Source organism: Caenorhabditis briggsae, assembly GCF_000004555.2.
Source record: "Caenorhabditis briggsae complete genome, chrV, whole genome shotgun sequence".
NCBI lineage: Eukaryota > Metazoa > Nematoda > Chromadorea > Rhabditida > Rhabditidae > Caenorhabditis > Caenorhabditis briggsae.
Genome location: NC_013488.2, coordinates 17,838,417 through 17,855,231, shown reverse-complemented (window position 1 = coordinate 17,855,231; position 16,815 = coordinate 17,838,417). Strand labels below are relative to the sequence as shown.

General features: G+C 32.3%; 5 protein-coding genes across 5 annotated transcripts in view; all 5 read right to left on the bottom strand.

The window, feature by feature from the left end:
* The window catches only part of CBG17858, a gene marked incomplete at both ends in the record, with an annotated part of 5,306 nt that extends 1,112 nt beyond the window's left edge, over window positions 1-4,194 (bottom strand). Inside the window, 3 exons of the mRNA XM_045238502.1 lie at window positions 2,120-2,425; window positions 2,613-2,886; window positions 3,842-4,194. Of these exons, the coding sequence (XP_045096318.1) occupies window positions 2,120-2,425; window positions 2,613-2,886; window positions 3,842-4,194 (933 nt within the window). The remainder of the gene's footprint in view (window positions 1-2,119; window positions 2,426-2,612; window positions 2,887-3,841) is intronic.
* A 541-nt stretch (window positions 4,195-4,735) lies between these two features.
* Window positions 4,736-8,471, bottom strand: CBG17857 (the record flags this gene model as incomplete). The annotated part of the gene is made up of 8 exons (XM_002648891.1): window positions 4,736-4,913; window positions 5,330-5,553; window positions 6,653-6,758; window positions 6,809-6,880; window positions 6,988-7,131; window positions 7,192-7,228; window positions 8,198-8,352; window positions 8,428-8,471. The coding sequence occupies 8 exons, from the start codon at window positions 8,469-8,471 to the stop codon at window positions 4,736-4,738; spliced, it is 960 nt and encodes a 319-aa protein (XP_002648937.1).
* Window positions 8,472-8,704: 233 nt separating this feature from the next.
* Window positions 8,705-11,357, bottom strand: CBG17856 (the record flags this gene model as incomplete). The annotated part of the gene is made up of 7 exons (XM_002648890.1): window positions 8,705-8,897; window positions 9,201-9,394; window positions 9,447-9,582; window positions 9,676-9,798; window positions 9,840-9,980; window positions 11,050-11,277; window positions 11,335-11,357. The coding sequence occupies 7 exons, from the start codon at window positions 11,355-11,357 to the stop codon at window positions 8,705-8,707; spliced, it is 1,038 nt and encodes a 345-aa protein (XP_002648936.1).
* Window positions 11,358-12,400: 1,043 nt separating this feature from the next.
* Window positions 12,401-13,440, bottom strand: CBG17855 (the record flags this gene model as incomplete). The annotated part of the gene is made up of 5 exons (XM_002648889.1): window positions 12,401-12,497; window positions 12,557-12,638; window positions 12,722-12,876; window positions 13,223-13,296; window positions 13,372-13,440. The coding sequence occupies 5 exons, from the start codon at window positions 13,438-13,440 to the stop codon at window positions 12,401-12,403; spliced, it is 477 nt and encodes a 158-aa protein (XP_002648935.1).
* Window positions 13,441-13,747: 307 nt separating this feature from the next.
* Window positions 13,748-14,709, bottom strand: CBG17854 (the record flags this gene model as incomplete). Its single annotated transcript, XM_002648888.1, has 2 exons — window positions 13,748-13,972; window positions 14,533-14,709. 2 exons carry the CDS (start codon window positions 14,707-14,709, stop codon window positions 13,748-13,750), a joined length of 402 nt encoding a protein of 133 aa, XP_002648934.1.
* Window positions 14,710-16,815: the final 2,106 nt, after the last annotated feature.

Here is a 16,815-nt window from a genome sequence, read left to right as displayed (position 1 = left end):
AATTCCAGCGTTCTTGGATAGCTTCGACGGTCCGGATACGGTACTGTCAAAATGCCGTTTCTCGAAACTTTCTCATTTCGAAAATCGCAAAAATATTCAATATCGATTTTTTTCAAAAATCCTGGCTCCAGAAACTCCAGAACTGTGCGTAAATCGCCTTCCTGTACGCATCGTAAAGACAATTCTCGGATTTTGAGAGGTCTCAGTTTTTTCAGAACATTTTGGAATTTGTCTAAAAATTCCAAATTCGACTTCTCCACCAAATCATAATCGATCGGAGTTTCGGAATCATCGATTTCGAAAACCATTGGGGATGGGAAAAAATTCAAATTCGAAAAGTCGAGTCGCAGAGATTCGATTTCAGATTTTTGAAATCTGAAAAATGTTGATCTTATTGAGAGCTTCAAAATGAGCCCAAACACGATCAATTTTGGAAGTTTTTGAAAATTTTTTGAAAAATATGCAATTTTCAGATTTTTAGAAAAAATTCTGAAACAGGCCGTGTTTAGGCTCATTTTGAAGCTCTGTTTCTCCTGATCTCAAAAATATATTTTTTACAAACCTAGCTCTAAAACTAACAAAGTTACACTGCTCAATGCGAAACACGACCATTTTTCGAAAAATTTGAAAATTTGAAATTTTTTTGAAATTTTGAAATTTTTTGAAATCAAGTCGTGTTTAGGCTCATTTTCAAGCTCCAGACTTACTGAATTCAAAAACTAAAATTTCATGAATTTAGCGCTAAAACTAACAAAGTTACACTGCTCAATGCGCGCGCGCGGGGCTAGAGACGCAGTGTGTCTCGTTTCTCTGCGTCTCTAGCCTTCGCGCCTTATGACTTCGTTAGTTTTAATTCTTGCTTGATGAACATTTTTCTGTTAAATTCAGCAGAGTAAGAGCATCAAAATAAGCCCAAAATTTTTTTTTTAATTACCGCAACATTTTTTTCAGGTCTTCAAAAAATCGATATCTTGAATTTTGATTTATCGATTTTATATAAGTTGGCCCATGTGTTTTGACAATACAAGTGTTCGAACCAGTTGATTTGTAATTCAAACTTTTGCGATCCCCATTTTGAGTTGAAATTAAAAATTGGAATTTTCCGGATCTGACAAATAAATCAATATCGATTTTATTTTTGGATCCGGTTTGATTATCGAAATACTTCGACGAATTCCAGATGAGACTTTTTCAAGAATCGCGCTGAAAAATATAGAAGTGCAAGAAATAGAGATTCTGAGGAAAAAATGGACAAAAAATTGAGTTTTGGAAATTTCGAAAATTTCAGATTTTCGATTTTTTAGAATTTCTTTCTAAAATTGGAATAGTAACTTCTGACAATTAGCATTTTCGAATTTCTCATTTTAATAGCTTCAAAACGAGCCCAAAAGCAACAAAATTCGTTCAATTTCGAGTTTTGGAGGCTAGAGACGCAGAGAAACGAGACACACTGCGTCTCTAGCCCCCGCGCGCGCATTGAGCAGTGTAACTTTGTCAGTTTTAGAGCTAGGTTTATGAAGAATTGGTTTTTGAATTCAGCAGGCCTAGAGCTTGAAAATGAGCCTAAACACGACCAATTTTGAAAAATTTTGAAAACTTCGATTTTTTGAAATTTTTAATTTTCTAAAATCTAGTTGTGTTTAAGCTCGTTTTGAAGCTCTAGATTTGCTCAATTCAGAAATATATTTTTCATTGAGCTAGCTCGAAAACTCAGAAAGATACGGTTACTAATGCGCGCGGGGGGCTAGAGACGCAGTGTTTCTCTGCGTCTCTAGTCTCCAAAACTCGAAATTAAACGAATTTGATTGATTTTGGGCTTATTTTGAAGTTGTTAAAATGCGAAATTCGAATATTCTAGTTGTCAGAAGTTATTAAAGCAATTTTGAAAGAAATTCTGAAAAATCGAACATTTCAAAAACTCCAACAATATGTTTTTTTCAGATTTTTTCAAAATTTTCACTCACATTTCAAACAATTGCTGGTTCTTTAAAACACGTTCTAAAATTATATGATTTTCAAAAATTTCCCGCGGAATGTTGTATCAGAAGGGACCAAACATAAGGATTTTAGATGCTGAAATTCAATTTTTACAAAATTTTAAATTTCAAATCTTTCTAACCTCTGGTAAATTTCGAATTAAATTCAGGCATTCCAAATTTTCACAGATTGATAATTCTTCCAAATCCCCCTCCAAACTTGAAATTTCAGATTCCAAATCTTTTTGGAATCGAGAAAAATAATGAAAACCATCTTCAAATGAATAAATTAACAAGTCTCCATTAGAATTTGAAATTTCCATTCTGTGACCTTCTTCGAATTGATCGGTTTCTGGTTTCGGGGGACCGAAAGTTTTTGTTAGAGATAATTGGTCAATTATCTTAGCTTTAATTACAATTGATTCGAAGTAGGAGCAATTGGAGAATGCCTGAAAAAAATTAGAAATTCGGAAATTCAGAAATCAGGAAACTAGGGACCCAGGGACCCAGGAACCCAGGGACCCAGGGACCCAGGGACCCAGGGACCCAGGGACCCAGGGACCCAGGGACCCAGGGACCCAGGGATTTAGGAATCCAGGGACCCAGCAGAAATTCAGAAAAATTCAAAAACCCCACCTTTTCAATTGTTTCCATAACACGTTCAGAAATTTCATTAAAACCAAAAACCAATCTCAACTGATTTTTTGGATTCTCCTCATTTCTCCAAATTTCCAGATCCAGAACTTTCTCGAATTCTGCGAAATTGAAGTTTTTCAAATTTTCCATCGGTATTTGTTCCAAAGAGTTGAGATCCAAAAAAGAGAGAATTTGAGGCAAATACTCAGAAATATGAGTAAAAAATGAAAATTCTTGAGTTTTTAATTTTCCAGTTCTTTGTGGAAGGGTGGATCTGAAAATTGTTAATTTGAAAATTTTGATTTTTTGAAATTTCGAAATTTTTTAAAATCTAGTCGTGTTTAGGCTCATTTTCAAGCTCTTAATCTGCTCAATTCAAAAATTAAATTTTCATAAACCTAGCTCTGAAACTGACAAAGTTAGGGTGTTCGATGCGCGCGGGGGGCTAGTGACGCAGTGTGTCTCGTTTCTCTGCGTCTCTAGCCTCCAAAACTCAAAATTGAACGAATTTTGTTGATTTCGGGCTCATTTTCAAGCTGTTAAAATGAAAAATTCAAAAAGTCTAGTTGTCAGAAGTTATTAGACCAATTTTAAAAGAAATTCTAAAAAATCGAAAATCTGAAATTCGCAAAAATTCTTTTAAAAATTGAATAATCGTAGTGTTTGGGCTCATTTTGAAGCTTCATACCTACAAAATTTGAGTTTTTCATTTTTCAAATCGTATAGAAGGCCGTTTCAAAAATAGTCACGCTAACAAAATTGAACAAGATTGTAGCTTCAAAATGAACCCAAACATATTTTTATCGAAAATTCCGAAAATCGATCATAAATCGATCGGTTCTCATGGAAAATCAAAAGTTACACAATTTTCAAATATAACAATCAAAGCGCTTCAAAATGAGCCTAAACACGACGATTTTTCGAAAAATTTGAAAATTTGAAATTTTTTGAAATTTTGAAATTTTTTGAAATCTAGTCGTGTTTAGGCTCATTTTCAAGCTCCAGACTTACTGAATTCAAAAACTAAAATTTCATGAACCTAGCGCTGAAACTAACAAAGTTAAACTGCTCAATGCGCGCGCGGAGGCTAGAGACGCAGTGTGTCTCGTTTCTCTGCGTCTCTAGCCTCAATCTAGTGCAAAACGGCTGTTTTTGGGCTCATTTTAAAGCTCTAATTTAGCTGATGTCAAAACAAAAAATGCTCAGCATCTGTCTGAAAATAAACTCACAGTATCTGTCGGAAAATCCGGAATCCAATATGTTCCAGATAATCCTTATAATAATTTTCCTCATTCACTCCACTCGGAATTTCATAATGAACTTGAAAAGACTCCATTAATTCTGTTTGATCCATCAAAATTTGATGTAAATCATCTAGAAAAACTGTGACGAAATCATTATTCTGAATGAGAACGCTTTCTTTTCGAAACGCTTCGATTCTGGTGTCCGGTCCTTCTTGATTATAAGAGACTGATGAAATATCGCTGACCGATAAATAGATCGATCGATGCTTATATCGGATACTAACCATTGGGAATTTGGATTTCAAATTGGTTTGAAACATTGAATAGGCGTGAGTCATTCTGGAAATTCCGTAAGGTTCTTCTAATACAGGGATTACGGTATTCCCAGGGGAATTCAGAAATTTGTAAATTTGAAAAAGAAATGTTGCCAAAAGAAAGTATATGCAATAAAAATGTTGGCAAACAACTAAAACTGATAAGAATGATAGCGTTAACAATTTTTCGTATGCAGGGTATTATAGGTAAAAAAGGGAAAGTTGGAAAAAGAAAAAAACCTTATTGATAATGAATTTCTGAAACGTGGAGCCAGGAGCCAGGACCTAAACCTGGACCTGGACATTTTAGAAACTTTCAGAAACTTCCAGCAAGATCTAGAAATTTGTTTTCCAAAACCCCCCCCCCCCCCCCCCCAAATTTTCTCCTATTCTAGGACCATGCTCATTCTCCCAACATCAAGCTCCGCCTCCAAAAAATCAAGCCCCGCCCATTTTTGAAAAAATCCTTTTCCTCTTCATCAATCTCCAGAAGTTTCTTTTGATATTTTATAATAGAAAGAAATAAGTTGAATATTAAGAAATACATTTACTTTCAGACAAAAAGTTAGGAATTAGAAGTGACGATCGAGACGGTTGGATGAACATTCGCCTTTTTGATTCCCAAAATTTTAAATACAGTATCCCGATACTGTGATGACATTTTGTAGCAGATGATACAATGGGTAGCCGACATTGGAACATAAATCATGTTTAGGATTTTCGTCAGACTCTCATAAATCACTCTGAACAAAAATTACAAGAGTTCGGAAATTTCAGAAGTTCAGAAGATCAGAAATTCAGAAATTCCGAAATTTAAAAATTCAGAAATTCAGAAATTCAGAAATTCCGAAATTCAAAAATTCAGAAATTCAGAAATTTAGAAATTCAGAAATTCGGAAATTCGGAAATTCAGAAGTTCAGAAATTCAGAAATTTAGAAATTCACAAATTCAGAAATTCAGAAATTTAGAAATTCAGAAATTCAGAAATTCAGAAATTTAGAAATTCAGAAATTCAGAAATTCAGAAATTTAGAAATTCAGAAATTCAGAAATTCAAAAATTCAGAAATTCAAAAATTCAGAAATTCAGAAGTTCAGAAATTTAGAAATTCAGAAAATTCCAGGAAATTCCAGAAAATTCCAAGAATTTAGAAACTCACGCCTCCTCATAGGTATCCCGTGTAGCTGTGACCAATTTACAGATTCCAATTGGAAATTCGATAATTATGAATGTAATTGTCATATGAATCACCAATTTGTTCCATTTGGCCGTCGTTTTTGAGCTAGAAGACGTTTTTCGAACGTCTTCGACGATTTTTGTGGCTTTTCCAAGTTCACAGATAAGAATGATAGTGATAATTGGGAACAGAATCGATGGGATGACCTGAAATTTAATTTTTGAATTTTCGAATTTCTGAATTTCTGAATTTCTGAATTTCTGAACTTCCGAATTTCTGAATTTCTGAATTTCTAAATTTCTAAATTTCTGAATTTCTGAATTTCTGAATTTCTGAATTTCTGAATTTCTGAATTTCTGAACTTCTGAATTTCTCAATTTCTGAATTTCTCAATTTCTGATATTCTGAATTTCTGAACTTCTGAATTTCTGAACATCTGAACTTCTGATTTTCTGAATTTCTGAATTTCTGAATTTCTGAATTTCTGAAATTCTGAATTTCTCAATTTCTGAATTTCTCAATTTCTGAATTTCTGAATTTCTAAATTTCTAAATTTCTGAATTTCTGAATTTCTGAATTTCTGAATTTCTGAATTTCTGAATTTCTGAACTTCTGAATTTCTCAATTTCTGAATTTCTCAATTTCTGATATTCTGAATTTCTGAACTTCTGAATTTCTGAACATCTGAACTTCTGATTTTCTGAATTTCTGAATTTCTGAATTTCTGAATTTCTGAAATTCTGAATTTCTCAATTTCTGAATTTCTCAATTTCTGATATTCTGAATTTCTGAACTTCTGAATTTCTGAACTTCTGAACTTCTGATTTTCTGAATTTCTGAATTTCTGAATTTCTGAATTTCTGAATTTCTCAATTTCTGAATTTCTCAATTTCTGATATTCTGAATTTCTGAACTTCTGAATTTCTGAACTTCTGAACTTCTGATTTTCTGAATTTCTGAATTTCTGAATTTCTGAATTTCTGAAATTCTGAATTTCTCAATTTCTGAATTTCTCAATTTCTGATATTCTGAATTTCTGAACTTCTGAATTTCTGAACTTCTGAACTTCTGATTTTCTGAATTTCTGAATTTCTGAATTTCTGAATTTCTGAAATTCTGAATTTCTGAACTTCTGAATTTCTGAATTTCTGAATTTCTGAATTTCGGAATTTCTGAATTTCTGAATTTCTGAATTTCTGAATTTCTGAATTTCTGAATTTCTGAATTTCTGAATTTCTGAATTTCTGAATTTCTGAATTTCTGAATTTCTGAATTTCTGAATTTCCAAATTCCAGATTACTGTACCTTTTCGAAAATTGCCGTCAGCAATAAGTGCAATTCTCTGGCATCTACTTTTGATGTCCCATCGTTGTCATCCACAAAATATTGGATTACTGTAGTTTTTGGACACCTGTAAATACAAAAAAAAGAAAATCTACAGTAATCCAAAAAAAGATTTACCCAGTGATCAAAACCCAGTCTGGATCCGGTGCGACTTTGTAGCGGAAAAAATAAAATACGGTAATCCCCGAACTGCAAATTATTGAAAAAAGCATAGATTTTAGACCAATGCAGGTTCAGTGATAAAATTGAATCTGAAAAAAAGTTTCATAAAATTGTTTTTTTCTGGATTACTGTACTTTTTGTTCATTGCCAATTTCAGCGAAAACATTCGAATTGCCGCCATTTCCAGGCCAAACCACGTGGAACACCGTCGACAATTATCCCGAAGTGCCAGTACGGACCAGTTGAATACGGTCTCGAAATAACCACGTGGCGGGGTACTGTAGAATATCTTTTTTGGGGAAAATTCATATTTTTAGCAGCTACAGTAGTAGACTAACCCAGGATACAGTAATTTTGTGAAACTACAGTACCCTACTGAAAAACTACAGTACTCTTCAAACTATAGGAATTCTAGAACAGTAACCTGAAACTTCCAAATTTTTATTTTCCTCATTTCCAAAAATATCTTATTCAAGAAATCTGGAATTTCAAAAATCTGAAAATCGATAATCTCAAATTTGAAAAGTCAAGGTTTCTGAAAATTCAGAATTCAAAAATCTTGAATTTCAAGAATCCGGAATTTCAAAAATCTGGAATTCCGAAAAAGTGGATTTCCTAAAATCCGGAACTTTGAAAGTTTTGAGATTCCAAATTTAAAAATTCTGGAATATCACAATTCCCGAATATCCGGATATCCAAAATTTCGGAATTCTGAGAGTCTGGAATTACGAAAACCTAGAATTCTAAAAATATGGTTTTCTGGAAATCTGGAATTCCGATAATTCGAAATTCCAAAAATCTAACATTCCAAAAATATGGTAATCTGGAAATCGATCATCTCAACTTTGAAAAATCAAGAATTCTGAAAATTCGGAATTCAAATTCAGAAATCTGAAATTCCGAAAAAGTGGATTTCCAAAAATCCGGAACTTTGAGAGTCTTGAATTCCCATATTTCAAAATTCTGGAATACCACAATTCCCGAATATCCGGAAATTCAAAATTTCGGAATTCTGAAAATCTGAAATTACGAAAATCTAGAATTTCAAAAATTTGAAGTTTCAAAAATCTAACATTCCAAAAATATGGTAATCTGGAAATCTGGAATTCTGAAAATCTAGAAATCTGGAATTTCAAAATTCTATAGTTTTGAAAGTCTGGAATCTCAATGACCAGGGACCCAGGGACCCAGGGACCCAGGGATCCAGGAATCCAGGGACCCAGGGGCCCAGGGATGAAATACAGATTTTTAAAAATAAAAAAAAAATCAATTTTCAAACTTCCCATGGTCCGGAAAAAATCAAATCTCGAATTCCAATTTTCACATAAAATATCGGCGACACACAGTCGACGACGGCGATTCCGATGAGCAATGACGTCACCGCCGATGACGTCATCATTTTTTGAGACAGTACAAAAATGTGTCCGAAATTTACGAAAATCGCGAAAATCGCAAAAATGTACATGTGCTCTTCGAGTCGAGTTGTCCAGGTACTGTAACTGGAAAATTTGAATTTTTTGGAATTTTCCATTTAGCGCGAAACTTGATTTTTTTCCAACATTAGAGAAACTCACTCGAAAAAAGCATCGATTCCTTGATATTGGAATGTTTCAGACATTTTTGGAATTTTCTGGAATTTTCAGAAAATTCAGGAAACCTGAAAATTATGAAAACGTCTGAAACTAAAGAATGGGAGTTGTAAAATTGTTTACTCAGAATATGTTTGAAAAAAAATTTGAAAAAATGAAAAAGGAACATTTTTATTATGATTAAAGAATGTCAGATTTTCAGACAAATTGAATTTGTTTGAAAAAATTTTTTTTTCCAAAAATTCCAGATTTTCAGACAAAATTAAGTTTTCAGCATTGTAGATCCACCATGACTGGAAAATTGGATTTTCTTCAATTTTGTCGTTTTGAGACCCAAAATGTTTTTGACGGTTTTTTGGTATTGGGAAGACATTGAAAGGCATATAAAGCAGTGCATTAGAGTCATTGGAACATAGAAATATTGGAATATTTGATTGGAGTCATGTGGGATAGATCTGTAATGGGGAAATTGATTTTGGATGAAAGTTTTGAACTTCAGAAATTCATAAATTCAGAAAGGACGAAAGGACCCAAATACTGCGGGACCCAAAGACCCAGGGACCCAGGGACCCAGGGACCCAGGGACCCAGGTCCTGAATCCTGAATCCTGAATCCTGAATCCTGAATCCTGAATCCTGAATCCTGAATCCTGAATCCTGAATCCTGAATCCTGAATCCTGAATCCTGAATCCGGAATCTTGAATCCTGACTGGTGAATCTTCAAACAAATTCAAAAAAATCAAAAAATTCAAACTTACGACTCAGTCTGCATTGAATTAAAAATCTTGCCCACTCCAATCGGAAATTCGATGACCAAAAATGTGATTGTCATGTAAATCACCATTTTACTAATTTTCTCGGTTTTTACAATTGCTGAATTCATTTTTTCCGGTTTCCGAAGTTCACAAATAAGAATGGAGGCAAAAATTGGGAATAATATTGATGGAATTAGCTGGAAGTTATTTTTTTGAACTTGAAAAATTTTTTTTTTATTTTTTTTTCACCTGGCCGAAAATTCCAGTCAGTAAAATATGAATAGTTCTTGCGGCTCCGCCCAAAACGATGCTTTTATTTTCCGGAGAAAATTCTTCACAAGAGAATTTAGTGATCCATTTGAAGTCTCCGTTTAGAAATTGACAGCTGAAAAATGATTTTCCTGGAATTTTCTGGAATTTTCTGGAATTTTCTAAAATCCAGGTCCAGGTCCAGAATTGTAACAAAAGAATTGCTCACTTTTGCGGAGCGCTCTCCACAATTTGGTACCGTATATAATACGGTATCATTATTGGTGCGCTAAGGGTTACTGTAGAAAAAATGAGAATAAGTCCAAATTTGGAGTCCCCTAGAAGTTTTGAGCTGAAAAAATATTTTTTTTTCCAAATTTTAAAAATATTTACCTTTTTCCAGCTGCCAATTTGACTGAAACTGTTCTAGTTATAGCTAAAAGCAGGCCCATCCACGTGGAACACCTTCGAAAATTTTCGCAGAAAGCTGCGAGAATTAAATCTAGCAGAACTTCATCATATGTTGGAATTTCGCTGAAATTTTGAAATTTAAAAGAATTTCAGAATTTCGAAAATTCAAAAATTCGAAAATGTTAAATTTAGAAATTCCTTAATTTCTGAATTCAGAAGTTTGGAAATTCAAAATTTCCAGAATTACAGATATTTTATATTCCGGATTTTTGAAAATGTAAAATTTTCACGATCTGGAAATCCAAAAATTTGAATATCCTAAAAGTCCAGAATTTAAAAAAAAATCTAGATTTTGAAAATATGAAGTTTCTAAATTCTCAGAATCCAAATTTTTGAAAATCCCAATGTTTTGAATTCTGTATTTTTGGAATGCTGAAATTCGGGATTCCAGAATTTTGGAATTCCAAATTTTTTTTTAAATTGTGGATTTTCAGAATTTCAGATTACCAAAAATCGAGATTCCGGTATTTCAGATTTTTGAAATTACAGTTTTTCAGAGTTCCAGATTCCAAATTTTTGACATTCAAAATTGAGGAATCCAAACATTCAAAAATTCAGAATTCCAGAAAATTCTAAAATTCTAAAATTCTTATGACATATCTATACTCATTTTGAAGTTCTTGACTTGCTGAACCCAAATTTTGTGTGCAGAGAGACTTTTGGTTACTGTAGTCCTAAAACACGCGACTGGCACTTGATCCAGACGACCCATAGGTTTTTTGGGGTGTTGAATCGAATGGCATTAGCGGGTTTCCTCCAAAATTTTTAGTTTTCCTGAAAACCTCAAAATATATGGGGTGGTTCTATCATTATGACGCGCACTGTAAAAAATTTGGGTTCAGCAAATCAAGAACTTCAAAATGAGTATAGATATGTCATAAGAATTTTAGAATTTTAGAATTTTCTGGAATTCTGAATTTTTGAATGTCAAAATTTTGGAATCTGGAACTCTGAAAAACTGTAATTTCAAAAATCTGAAATACCGGGATCTCGATTTTTGGTAATCTGAAATTCTGAAAACCCAAAATTTCAAAAAAATTTGGAATTCCAAAATTNTGGAATCCCGAATTCCTCAAAATATGGGGTGGTTCTATCATTATGACGCTGTACTTTCAGCCACATTCAGACTCACCAAGGATCCAAAAACCCATTCCAAACCCTCTGAACTCCTCTTTTCACAAAAACCATTGGAGATAAGATATCAACGATGGCAATTCCAATCAATAATGTATTCATAGATGAAGACGTCACAGATTTTCGGCTCAAAATGAAGACGTGGCACAGATTTACAGAAATCGAAATTACAGAAAAATATGGGATGTATTGACCCAGAACATTGACAAGGAAGCTGCAAATTTGGCTGAAATTTTTGAAAAAAAAATTTCTAAAAATTCAAAAAAATTAATTAATTAATTACCTGACAAAAGATTCCAGAGACATTTAATTTTTTCTGTTGGAAGTGAGAAAAAAAAACTGAAAAACAAAAAAAAATTGGGAAAATAGATTAATTTTGTGTTTTGGGAAAAAATGAAATTTTTCGAAAATTAGATTTTTGATTTCATGGGAAAAATTATCAGAAATCAGAAGAAGGAAAACATTTATTACTCATCTTAACTTTTTTTTCTGGTTGAGAAAATTTTGTATACGTCAGAATTTACGAATTCTGATTCAGGAATCACAAAAATCAGATTTTTTAATTTTTGAAATTTTCGAAAAAAGATAAAAATTCGGAAATTCGGAAATTCGGAAATTCAGAAATTCAGAAATTCAGAAGTTCCGAAATTCAAAAATTCCAAAATTCCAAAATTCAGAAATTCAGAAATTCGGAAATTCATAAATTCAGAAATTCAAAAATTCCAAAATTCAAAAATTCAGAAATTCAGAAATTCAGAAGTTCCGAAATTCAAAAATTCCAAAATTCAAAAATTCAGAAATTCAGAAATTCAAATTTTATTTATACCCAGAGTTTTTTCTCCCAATTTTTTACAAGAAAAGTGTGATATAAAATTGTTCCTTTGAAATGCAATTCTGTGTTCGTTTATTAATATTTTCACCTGCTAGTAATGGGATTTTTATTGTTATTCATGACACATTATCAAATTTTCATTTCCTGGAAGCAAATCTGTTACAATGGTTGTTAGGAAAAATATCAGAGCCGAGATAATTGGACTCAAAGTGCACGTGGACTTTTATTTGATTTTACAACTACGGTAGTTGACTTCAATCCTAATTATCTCGGTTACTGTAGAAGATATCAAAAAGTGGTCAACTGATAAATTGTTTATCATACAATCACCAATATTTTTTCAGTTAACTATTTTTCGATATCTTTCACATGGCTGAGATAAGACTAATTTTCAGAGGGGGGCTTTTTTTTGTATTTTTTCAGTATCTGGAGTTTCAGATTTTTCGTTTTAAAATGTTATTTTCAGATAAAAATTTTTGATAAAACTTTATTTACAGAAATTAACAGAGAAAAAAAATCAGAGTTTATTAATTTCCATTTTCTTTCTCGAGCTCTCTTCTCCTCCATAGATCACCAAGTATATATCATCTTCATAATAATCTCGTTTCAGATTGCTGAAAATTTAAAAAAGTTGAAAAAAAAATGTTTTTATCAATTTTCTATAATTGCTCACCTTATTTTCCATAAAACCAATGCTCCAAAACCATTAGCAAATATGTGAATTGAGTACCAAATTGGCATGAATAATATCATAACTGGAATAATGTTGAAATTCAAAAATTCGAAAGAAAAATATTGAGAACCTAAAAATTTTTCCTAAAAAAACAAACTTAATTACCCCACAAATTGCCCATAACTTTAAAAATCTTTGTGAAATGTGATAAATAATAATTGCAATTGAACAAAAAAAACAGTATTATAGTGTGAAATTCGAAAAAAAGAAGAGTATAAGCAATGAACCTGTTGGTATTGGAGGATTTTACATTTCGAAATCTGAAAAAAAAAATTTCTGAAATTAAAAAGAAATCAGTTACCAGCCTGATGGCTGCTGCGCCTTCGGCGCAATTCATCATTTTTAATTGTTCGTCGCTCCACCCCTCACTCTTCGACTTTTCTTTCCAACATCTACGACCTCCCTCCCCTCTCTCGCTGTTCCCCTCATAGCGCAGTTGTGTGCGTGCGCAGTCGTCGTGCGAAAGGTCGCGGGTTCAGTTTTGGTGGCGGCCAACCCCTTCTTTGAAAACCCAAAAGTCCAGACGCGTCTAGCGTTTTATATATAAGGAAGATTGATAAGGCCCGAAATAAGTTTTTTTTCACTGAAATTTAAAAAAAAACTCACCCATCAATAACCGAAAAAATTAATTTTATTGCCGAAGAGACAAGAAAAGAGAAAGTCACGAAGATCAGGTAGTCCTCAAAAATTGATTTAAAAATTCTGAATGTTGCAAAAAAATGACAAAATTATCCCAATTTTTTGATTTTCCTAACACATTTTTTTCTCAAAATATCGTATGTTTCGTCTTCAATCATTTTGTTAGAGTTTGTAATTTCCGGCATTTTGTCAAATGAATTTTTTAAAATTGGAAATGATTCCCTCAATTAGGAATACGCACTCTCCACACTGATCGCTACAATTTCAAAAAAAAAAAACTTCAATATAAACAACTTATTTTCCAAGTCAAACAGAAAACAAATTAAGTGCTCTACCCGAAAAATCAAAGGTAGAGAAAATCAGAAAACGAGATCAGAATGCACAAGCTCATCTGGAGTGAAGATGATGTGAAACATGGGAAAATTGAGTCTAATTATCCTAACAATTAGACTAATTAGGCAAATTAATTTTCAAAAAAAACTCTGAAAATAATTAAAGCAGTCTATAAGACGCCGTTGACGCTGTGGACCCTTTTCTCTGCGTCTCCACACTCTCCACACTCTCTGATCGTTTCAATTTTCTCTGCAATTTCTCTTGAACACGACTTAAACTGGCCATTCTGGAGATTGATGGGGACGAAAGGGAATGTTTTTGAAAGTGGGCGTGGCTTGATTTTTTGGAGGCGGAGCCTGGTGTTGGGAGGATGGGAACGTGGTCCTGGAATAAGAAAAAATTGGTGATTTTTGAATTCTGGAATTTCCTGGAATTTTCTGGAAGTTTCTGGAATTTTATGGAAGTTTCTGGAAGTTTCTGGAATTTTCTGGAATTTTCTGGAAGTTTCTAGAATTTTTTAGGATTTTCTGGAATTTTCTGGAATTTTCTGGAATTTTTTAGAATTTTCTGGAATTTTCTGGAATTTCTTAAAATTTTCTGGAATTTTCTGGACATTTCTGGAATTTTCTGGAAGTTTCTGGAAGTTTCTGGAATTTTCTGGAATTTTCTGGAACTTTCAGGAATTTTTTAGAATTTTCTGGAATTTTCTGAAATTTTCTGGAATTTTTTAGAATTTTCTGGAATTTTATGAAATTTTCTGGAAGTTTCTGGAAGTTTCTGGAATTTTATGAAAGTTTCTAGAATTTTCTGAATTTTTTAGAATTTTATGGAATTTTCTGGAATTTTCTGGAAGTTTCTGGAATTTCTTAGAATTTTCTGGAACTTTCTGGAATTTCTTAGAATTTCTGGAAGTTTCTGGACATTTCTGGAATTTTACTGCTTACCACTCCAACCGGAATCCGTATCGAATGATTGCTTTCCGTGGAACTTCTTCTGGAATTTTTTCCAGAATTTTCAGACAAATTCTGAAAATCTCCGGTGGACCGGGAAGCCTTGAAATTGGGCGTGTGATGGAATCCAGAGAATTCGGAGACGATTTCAGCAAAGTATTGAATTTTCATTTTTGTTCTGAAAATGAGAAAAATTGAAAATGATAGAAAAAAAAACTCAAAAATAAAGAAATTCAAAAAATTCAGAAATTCAGAAATTCAGAAATTCAGATATTCAAATTTTTGGTATTCTCAAAAATCGAAAAAATCAAAAATTTTCCCACCTTTTTATACCCCAAAATTTAAGCTCCGCCCCTTTTTTCTTCCGACAAGATGAATCTTGTAGTAGGAGGTGTTTCTAGTCAGAAAAAACTATGACTAAAACAAAAAAAAGGGAAAACATTCCCTTTTTTTTCTTGGTCTAATTGGATTTGTTGTTTAGGAAAATGAACATGATGATAATGATGGGAAAACGATGACTATTTGTAGTTTTCGCGGATGATGTAGGTTTTGCAGCGAAGAAAATCATTAAAAATGGAAAAAAAATAGTGAAAAATGGACCAGAAGACATGAAAAATGGATAAAAAATAATGAAAAATGGTCCAAAAATTATGAAAAATGGACCAGAAGACATGAAAAATGGACCAAAAATCATGAAAAATAGTCCAAAAATCATGAAAAATGGACCAAAAACATTAAAAATGGTCCAAAAATCATGAAAAATAGTCCAAAAATCATGAAAAATGGACCAAAAACATTAAAAATGGACCAAAAATCATGAAAAATAGTCCAAAAATCATGAAAAATGGACCAAAAACATTAAAAATGGTCCAAAAATCATGAAAAATAGTCCAAAAATCATGAAAAATGGACCAAAAAACATTAAAAATGGACCAGAAGACATGAAAAACGGGTCAAAAATCATGAAAAATGGTCCAAAGATTATGACAAATGGACCAAAAATCATTAAAATAGATCAAAAATTATGAAAAATGGACCAAAAAACATTAAAAATGGTCCAAAAATCATGAAAAATGGACCAAAAATTATGAAAAATGGACCAGAAGACATGAAAAATGGACCAAAAATCATGAAAAATAGTCCAAAAATCATGAAAAATGGACCAAAAAACATTAAAAATGGACCAAAAATAATGAAAAATGAACCAAAAATCATTTAAAATGGACCAACACTTTAGGCTTTTTTCAAATCTTTCAAAAATCTGAGAACCTAAAAATGTATTATAACTTTTAACTTGAATTTTCAGAAATTCGAAAATTTGAAAAATCGGATTTTTGAGAGGTTTGAAATTTTGGAGATTCGCAATTTTCAATTCTTTCTACAGTAATCCAAAAATGTTTTTATGAATTATTGTTTTTTTTTCTAATTTTTGTAATCTGAAAATTCCAACTTTGCTGTATTTTTAAATTTTTCAAAATCATATTTCCAAATGTTCATTGTTCCAAAAAACCAAAAAGTCCAATTTCGAAAAACCAACTTGTCTAGTTTTCCTTCGATTTTTAACAGGATTAAACTACAAAATTTCTATTTTTTGACACAAAAAATGACTAGAAAAATGCAATCAACTGGAAGAAATTGGGACTAGAAAGATTAGGAAAAAAAGTGAATTCTGATTTTTCTGATGTGTGGACTTTCGTTTTGGAGTCATCTGTATTTTGTAGCTCATCAGGGATTACTGTAGGAAAATTAATTAGGAAAAACCAGTCTGTTTGGTGTTTCAAACAGATTGCTGGTGCGCTTTCGGCGCGATTTTAAACTATTGAGCCTCTTTGTGGCGAAAGGGATCAGCAGACTTCTCCAGTCTGGCTAGTCAGTAGACTGTTTTAATTTTCTATATATTTCTTTAATTGTAAACTTTTTTCTAGCTACCGGACGTTCTATTAGAGCGTTTACGTATTTTAAGATTTGAACTGGAAAATTTCTAATTTTCCTACAGTAATCCCTGATGAGCTACATATTATTTATGACTCCAAAACGAAAGTCCACACATCAGAAAAATCAGAATTCACTTTTTTTCCTAATCTTTCTAGTCCCAATTTCTTCAGTTGATTGCATTTTTCTAGTCATTTTTTGTGTCAAAAAATAGAAATTTTGTAGTTTAATCCTGTTAAAAATCGAAGGAAAACTAGACAAGTTGGTTTTTCGAAATTTTCGAATTTTCAGATTTTTTGGTTTTTTGGAACAATGAACAGTAGGGAAAATGAGTTTTGAATGATC